Genomic DNA, 8,462 nt, shown 5'->3' with positions numbered 1-8,462 from the left:
AGAATGGAATTGGATTTCAATTCCTTCCAATTCCAATTCCTATTGGAATGTTCATATTCCAAATCCCATCAAATTCCAATTCCAATTTCATTCTATTCCATTCTGTAAAACGAACGCACCCTTTCAGATTTTCTTTGGATAAAAAATAGATCACCTTTTAAAACTTGGTGTATATTTTTCATTTACTTTGTTTCTATGCAGTTCTTTTTGGCTCTAGCGTTTTGCTAGTTTGTTGGTTTAATAAATGCTAATACGTACAATATTGTTGCAGGGTAATTAGATTAATATTTAACCACATAATCCACTGGATGAACAGGCACTTGAGCCTGAAACTGATGAAATTCGGGTAAAACAAGGAACCGGTCACTATACCGGGGGGGGGCGAGACATGACCGCAACTTAAGATTCAAGTACCGTTGAAAAGACTAAAGGAACGTAGTAACTGCAAATAGTTTACACGGCAAACCGAAATAACATAAAAAGTACATGTGTAATTGGTTTTACAAATTAGCTTAGGCCCTCGAGTATCTTGATCTAACTGGAGTATGCTTATTTAACAACCTGTCAGTCAGCATATATATATCAGTTAATTAGTATTAATAGCGTTGCAGACCCTACGAATTTCTCCTTGATTCCTAGTTTTTAACTCAATTTTACTCATCTTCACCATTGCCCTCGCGAACATCTTGTTGAATGCTGATTGATGCGATCTCCTAGCTCGAGTAAATCGTTGCACAAACTTTTGAGTTCGTGCGTCGGTCCACAGCATTGAATCAGTTACGAGTACTCCTCGCCCGTTCCTTAGGTTTTCGAAGAACGAGGTATCGAAAGTGTTTACGCTATTTGTATCTAAGGCCACTCGCGTTGCCGGGTCGGGTCCATTGGTATTGTTGTAGTCATATAACCTGTGAATGAATGTACCACAGGCAGCTGTCCCAATCGTATGTCCTCCTGATACGCCAAAATATACAAGTTAATTTCTTACGCATGCGTAGATCCAACCCAAATAATTAGAGAAAACTACACATCAAAATAAATGACCTAAGACACTCTAAAATGGACAACCAAAAAAACAAGCATACCTAATAGAATTGTGACACATAATTCACTTGGGCACCTCGAGACATTATAATAGCCCGAACGGAAGTCCATATGAAAGTGAGTTGACACATCTCTTATATGACATTTAAGTGTTTTAATTGGGCTACACAGGTGCCTAAACATGACACAAAAGGGCTAAGTCGATGTCTTGCCTCATTCCCAAGAAACATAAAAAGATGTGCCGACACTAAACATGCCCAACAGCCCAAGCAATGAAGGCGAGACACCACATTAGCCTAATATCATTGCAAAGTTCATCCTTTTCAAAGAAAAAATAAATAAAAATAAAAAGTAGTCGTGTCAGCCCTAAACTTGCCCAAGCGCTTAAGGTGAGGCACCACCTTAGTCTTAGCCTCTAGCAAACAAGGCACCTTTGTAGCTCGTTTATTCACATTTAGGCAGTTTTGTTAACTGACACTAGTTATTGTAAGGGAGGGAGATGTCATCTTGCTTTTGCTTGGAGTTATGTCCAGGCTACCTTGGTTACTATTGGTGCCCAAGTGGAATATGTGTTAGAAATTCTGTTATTGGGTATGCCAATTTCGATTGGGTTAATATTATTATTATTTTTTTTTGAAGAGTTTTGGTCAAATATGTCAATTTTAGTAATTTTCTCTAAGAATAACATTTTTATATGTACATGCATCATAAGACCACCCGCAATGTGGACAAACACGCAAGGTGACACCTCGTATGTGGGACAAACACGAATTTCTTGCATTGTGGTTTCACTTGCATGCTTGAGATGCATATATGTAAAGGCGCCTCACATGCGGATATAGTGGGCTCATTTTATTAAAAAAACATTTTTTGTTTGGATTTAGTGAGTGTTTGTGGGATGAATGGGTGTGATGGCGTTGGAGGTAAAATGAGTTGTTGAGAAATATGGGGAAAATCTGACGTGGCGACCGACTAAGCATGCATGTTTGTGGAAAGAACGGGGTGTTAGCTTTACGGATAATCTAAAAAGAGTATTGTTTATGTACAAGCTATTTGATCTTTATGATGTGCTATGTGTTTATGTTATCAGAAAAAAGTAACTTTTTATTTAAATTACATATATATAAGATCTTATTTTTGTTATACTGATTTATCTACTATTTATTAGTTTTAAAAACATTTGTTAAATACCAATTCTGCATCAAATATAAAGTAATAAACATTTTTTTAAATAGTTAACTTTTTGAGGTGCATATTGTTTATTTTCCAACTATTTTCATGTTTAGCTAACCACTTTTTGGGGTTAACTTACCAACGAGGATAAAAAGATCTTTGACATTAAGACCTTTGCTAGCAAACACCTTGATTTGGTCATCCATGGAGGTCCTCGGATCAGGTATGTTGCTTTCTGCCTCAGATCTCAGTGAAACTAATCGTCTCTACGACCCGTTGGCACTGCCCAACCAGTTCCTCCAATCTAAAACGATTCAAAATTAGTAGAAACAATATAGATACTAAACTGATCTAGCTAGCATCCATATAATGAATGAAACTAAACATGTCTTAAGGGAGTGATTGATTAAGGAACTGCCTGGACCACAGAATCACGAGTTGCGAGGGCAAGAATGTCAGCACAGGAGACCACCCCGGGGCAGACGGTTTCCAACATGGACTTTGCAGCATCTATAACATCAAAGCCTCTCAAGCACGAATTCGTTGCTGCAGTCTTCTCAGAAAAATTGCCATCAATTAAAATAGATGCATCACAGCCATTGACAAAACAATCATGAAAAAACATTTGTAGTAAACCAGATGCATATGACTTGTTGGAACGAACGGCAGACTGGACCACAGACTGCACGATGGCTTCCGCCTGTGGGCATGTAGTTTTGTAGAACCCAACTCGTGTGGAGCTTACCGCAAAGGCGGATAAAAGCAGAACAAGCAAGGGTATTTTGATATGGGAATAAACTTCCATTGCTTCAATGATTTGTGGAGTATCAAATTTGGGGATGACAGATTTTATAGTGAGAGATATGGGGGATGCGCACATGTAGTGTTAATGGAATTAAATAAAGTCGGTCACAGAGATGCAAAGGAAGGTGAAATCTACAAAATTTTGTAAATGTCATTAAAGCTTCAAGTTAACCTAATCAGGGTGCTTGACTTATGGCTTATATGGGTATAAGTTTACTTTTGTTTCTCTAAACTAACTTTAACACTCAATTATTCATGTATGGGCACAAGCAGTTAGTTCATTACAGTATCTTCACACATCACACACATTTATATCGCTAGCTACATTTGCTTGTTTATTATAAAGTACTGCAATTTAGTGCAGCATGCGTCTATTAGACTAAGTTTTACATATGAGGCGTGAGTGGACCTCCATGTAGGACCACAGGGCGTGGGTGATGGTAGCGTGAAAGTGAAAGGGGCAACGAGCTTTGAGTTTGCCATTAATGAGCTGATACATATCATTATCGCTTTCGTGAGCCTTGAGTTTATCATGACTACTTTGTGGCCATTACACTATTTTTTGAGGATTGTAATTACTCGTAATATATAGAAGAGATATTTCTGCCTTGATACTTAGTATGCTCGAGACATTTTAGAGTGTGCAAAAGTTTTAATTGTGATTCGGCCACTACCCTTGTTGACACCAACCCTAAAGTTGGTCTTACAACACCAAGTTGATGACCCCTTGTTATATCGCAGTCTTTCCGGTGCCTTACAATATTTCACATTTCTTGGCCATATATCTTATATGCAGCTAAGAGGTTTATCTATTACATACACAATCAATGAAATCACACTTTAATGCTTTTAATGACGCGTTCGTTTCACAAAATTCGTGGGAATTCAAAGGAATTGGAATTAAAATCCCATGACATAGCGTGTTCGTTTCGTTAGAATTGGAATCTTAATTCCATTTTGGTGTGTTCAGTTGTCAAGGAATTAGAATTGGAATTCAACTCCTTCAAATTCCTTTAAATAAAGGGATTCTAAATCCTTCCAAAATGTGGAGGATTTCAAGTGAATGCGTTGGAATCTTTTCTCGAGTTTTTTCTTTTCTTTTTTAACGAGAAAAATGAATAAAATATTTTAGTTTTTTTAGTTTTTTTGTTTTCGATTTATATTATGAGTTATGAATTTTTTATTATTATTTTTGAATATTTTTTTTTAGGGATTTTAAAACCCCTCAAAAGAATATTCAAAAATAATAAGCAAACAGAAAACATGAATCACTTGTAACTGATCGTTCTGCCACATCATGCGGGTTTTTACTAGAAATTATAAATATTGTAGCAAGGAATAAATTAAAAGTATAAAGATATGATACTATAATAATATATTAATATTGTAGTATTTTTATTTAAAAGTGATGTAGGACCTTTTATGTATTTGTATACACATAAATAAAAAGTTGAAGTAGTTTCTTCGGGGGAGTACTCCACTTGAACCTCTATGTCCAATGTTAAATGGATGAAACGTATGTAGGGGCATTTTTGTAATTTTCCCATCAACCGGAAGTGGAGAAAGTCAACACAAGACCAACAATGGTGTAGGAAAGTGTTTCATCAATAAAAAACGCTACATATGTCAAAAGTTATGATTTTTAAACATTTGTTCATTTACATGACCCACGAGTCTAATCAAGCCCGATTAAATGACAATCTCGCCCCTCCACGTTGTGCTAAAACAATTACTGATTGAATCCCCGTTGCATCGCCTCCGCACCGCAAATAAACTCACACCGATTGTATTCCCATTGGGTCCCGCCGCAACGCGCGGGCACACTTACTAGTTTTATAAATATATATTTAGCACATTAGTTAACATTTATAGAAATAAAAAAAAAAGGTTGTTTAGGCTAGCAAGCTAGCTCGGGCTTGAGCTTGTTTATTAAATGAGCCTAAATAAAAGCTGGAGCTCGAGTTCAAGCTTGTTTAAGATCGACTCTGAGTTTTTAGCAAGCCAATCTCGAGTAGCTCAGGAGCGGCTTGCCGTTTACATCCCAACTAATTGAATAGCTTAATCTTTAGCAATGCTAATTAAATGGGGAAGATTGCAGGCAACTAATGAATACAAATACTAGAAGCAGATAACTAATCATCATGCACCCCTGATAAGCAGCACCACAAGTGCTTCGTTGAAGATAAGCAGATACCTAAAAGCTATTCCTCGATAAACAATAGCGGTAAATAATAAACAGTACAACCATAGGAAAGTTGGAAGAATCATGCAGGTTTCACTTTCAAGAATCCATTATACAAATCTAGAACTTGTACAAATGTCTCAGAATCTATTAAAACAAACAAAAAAATTGTAGGGCCATAACACCATTTTGCAGAATAACTCCAGTTAATGTTTACCCCCTCTCATTTCTTGTCGTACGCACTTCAAAAACCTAAAGGTTCAAGCCTGCAATAGATTGTCAACATGATCAGCAAGCCATTCAAAACAGTTGGTTTCAAGTCATAACCTTTAATCTCAAATTTTCAAACCTGCACATAAGTTTGCCAAATTGCAGCAAAGTCTTGCTTCTGCCACCAACGAATTCACAACCAACTCGATTGATTCCACCTCTTCACGAAACTCAGGATGCATCACCAACGAAGTAAAATGCTCATCAATCACCAACCCAAAACACTTGGTAACACGCTCAAGCGAAGGAACTGATTCCAAAACCTTCACCCCATGTGCACTCGAACCTTTAGAAACCGAACCGACTTGCGGAAACTTCTGATACTTAACCAACCACTTCTTCAAATACCTCACAAACCGCATAATCTCCACACCACTTAACTTCCCAACACAAACCGAAAACATAACATCATCCACATTCGCCGACGCAACCAAATAATGCAAGCACAATTCGCTGGTTGTAAACTCATCATGCGCCATCATGAGCAAAACCGCAAGACTTTTATCCGTTGCCGTTTCAATAACCGAAACCGTTTGCACCTCCCACTCTTTCCTAACAACCCTCATAGCACTATAGGCGTCTTTACTCGGAGAAAGAAAGAACTTCAACACCAAAAGCATATCCGAAACTTGAAGATTCGAAACATGCTTCACACACAAACAAACCAAATCAGCCCTATTTCTCTCAACCAACTTCCGAACCAAATTATCCGAAACCGAACCCGACCCGTTAACCAGCCCTAAAACAATCAGAGCTTCTATTACCTCCCAAATCTCAAACTTAAAACAAGCTTCTAAAATTAAGCCTAAAACAGCATCCCCAATTAAAAACCCTAATTTTTCTAAAAGTGATTTAGTATAACCTTCGTCGTTGCTAAGTCCAGAGACGACTAAACTACCGAGTTTATCGTTGTTCTTCTCCAGATATGAATTCAATAAGGTGATGAATTCGGCCTTGGTGAACGAATTAGGGTTTTTGAGCTTGATTTTGAGAGTCTTGTAGAACGTCTGGCCTAGTTCTATGATATCTGAATCTGCTTGGGATATTTTCCAGCCTTCAACGCGTTGGATGAATGATGCGTCGGTGGGTTGTTGATTTTGGGGTTTTAAGTTGAGTAGAATTGGGTCAGCGTTGAGGACTATGGGGTATTGTGAATCGGAGGGTAGGTGGTCTGAAGAAGCTGAAGCTTTGGTTATTAATTCAAGCATAGACATGGCTGGAAGTTAAGTCTGGTAAGAGTAAAGTGATGTTGAAGAGAACGTTAGGGTTTATGGAAGTAGTGGTTAACCGATTTCTAAAATATCGGTTCGAAACCGGTTTTTTATCAACCGGTTATTGTTAATAAATGGTTCGGTTTTGAAGGAAAAGTTCCTAACTTGTGCAACCGGTTCAATTCAGTTATCAACTAGTTAACTGACAGTGACCTATTAAAATTTACCATATTGAGAAACCGGTTCATATGTGAAATATCTAATCGGGCTAACCATTTGTTTCATATTAGTTTGTAAACGGTTTCTCTTTTAATGGTTAATTTGGGTCGGTTTTGATTTTGATTAGGTTAACCAGTTAGGATTTGCACCTCTAAATGCAAGATCAAAGAAGTGTTCACACAAGAACAGGTGGCACTAAAACTAAAAGGTATAAATGGAGTCGATGTGAATAATGGTAGGACTTAGAAGAAAATTTAGTGTACACAAAACGCATTAGGACCTTCCTTATGATTGTTGCAAGTGAATATATTGATCAAAGAGATAATGTACAACTTGAGAAGTGAAATGCAGTAAATCAGGAGCGGATCTAGAGTGTATCCAGGGTGTGCGCAGGTTACCCCTCAACTTTCATGGCCAAGTGTAAAATTAGGGCAAAGATTTCTTTTTATTCTCCATTCTATGTAGAAGGATACCCCTGAATAAATATTAGGCTACCACTAAAAAGTTTGAGATGAAACAAGAGAGAAACTGAGACAACCGGATTTTTTTTTTCTGCTATCACTAGCCGTGCTAAAAACATGTACACGTGAGATGAGGAAGACGACCTAATATTACCAATTGGGCCTTTTAAACAGGTAGGCCACAGCCCATTTAACTAAAGAATCGTAAAATAAAAAACTTAAGCTAAAGAAATAGACATTTTTAGATAATAAACTTTAACAAGGTTTTCACCATTTATATGTTTCTTTTTATTCTACATATATTTTAAGTTAGTCTAGTTTATTAATTTTGTAATAAGCATTAGTTTTCTTGTTAATATTCGAATAATTCGTTTGCTTTTATTGTTAAGTCAAATTAATATTTGAATATTCATTTTATTGTTCAGAGTCAAAGTTTATTTTTATAACAAAAGAGGTTTTTTTTATCTTAAATCATTTAAATTACAATTTGATATTAATTATTTCAAAAAAAAGTTTTTTTTATCAAGGTATTTAAATATCAAGATCAATTTAATATTAACGTAATGTTAAAAGAAGTCGATGTTTTGGTGTTTGTAATATATAGATTATTAAAAGAAAGTAGTCTATCATATGATCGTAAATACAAGTTAACTCAAGTCTTCTAATTAAAATGTTCTGGTTCCGTCAAAAGACTTAGTTTCAAAAATTTTTCTAAGTTACCCCTGAATATTCATTCTAAATCCGCCACTGCGGTAAATGATGGCTCACCAAAAGGATTGTATAGGAAGCTGTAGTTGCACCATAAAGCTATGGACCCATGGTGGTTAGCCTTAGACCCAAGGCCGGCCCTTGGGTAGGGCAAACCGGACGGCCGGCCGAGGCACATAAATTTTGGGGGCCAAATTTTTTTTATATATATATTATTTATGTATATTTTTTTAATATATATATATAATAGGTATAAATCTTAATCATATTAAATTCATTGGACCCAAAACTTTTTTTATCCACAATCCATTTAATTTATTTGGCCCAAACTAAATTTAAAAACTAAACAAATAATTAGCGTTAATCGTCATTTGAAAAAATTAGCTTATATAT

At 36.2% G+C, this 8,462-nt stretch overlaps 1 protein-coding gene and 1 pseudogene across 2 annotated transcripts; both read right to left on the bottom strand.

The window, feature by feature from the left end:
• Positions 1-586: 586 nt before the first annotated feature.
• LOC143564194 (peroxidase N1-like) lies at positions 587-3,045 on the bottom strand (annotated as a pseudogene). The gene is made up of 3 exons (XR_013140810.1): positions 2,633-3,045; positions 2,354-2,518; positions 587-951 (listed from the first exon to the last, which is right to left on the bottom strand). The product of XR_013140810.1 is annotated as a peroxidase N1-like (transcript).
• Positions 3,046-5,400: 2,355 nt separating this feature from the next.
• LOC143564183 (uncharacterized) lies at positions 5,401-6,684 on the bottom strand. Its single transcript, XM_077051542.1, has 2 exons — positions 5,550-6,684; positions 5,401-5,466 (listed from the first exon to the last, which is right to left on the bottom strand). Exons 1-2 carry the CDS (start codon positions 6,682-6,684, stop codon positions 5,453-5,455), a joined length of 1,149 nt encoding a protein of 382 aa, XP_076907657.1. The 3' UTR covers positions 5,401-5,452.
• Positions 6,685-8,462: the final 1,778 nt, after the last annotated feature.

The sequence above is a fragment of the Bidens hawaiensis genome, unplaced genomic scaffold (assembly GCF_021521415.1).
Source record: "Bidens hawaiensis isolate Kalapana, Puna unplaced genomic scaffold, B.hawaiensis_p1.1 tig00001206_1, whole genome shotgun sequence".
Lineage (NCBI taxonomy): Eukaryota > Viridiplantae > Streptophyta > Magnoliopsida > Asterales > Asteraceae > Bidens > Bidens hawaiensis.
Note: the sequence above shows the minus strand (reverse complement) of the source record. Positions and strands in the feature narration are given on the sequence as shown.

What these genes read in the sequence shown, in the direction of transcription:
- LOC143564183 (XM_077051542.1), bottom strand. Translation starts at nt 6,684, where the DNA reads ATGTCTATGCTTGAATTAATAACCAAAGCTTCAGCTTCTTCAGACCAC.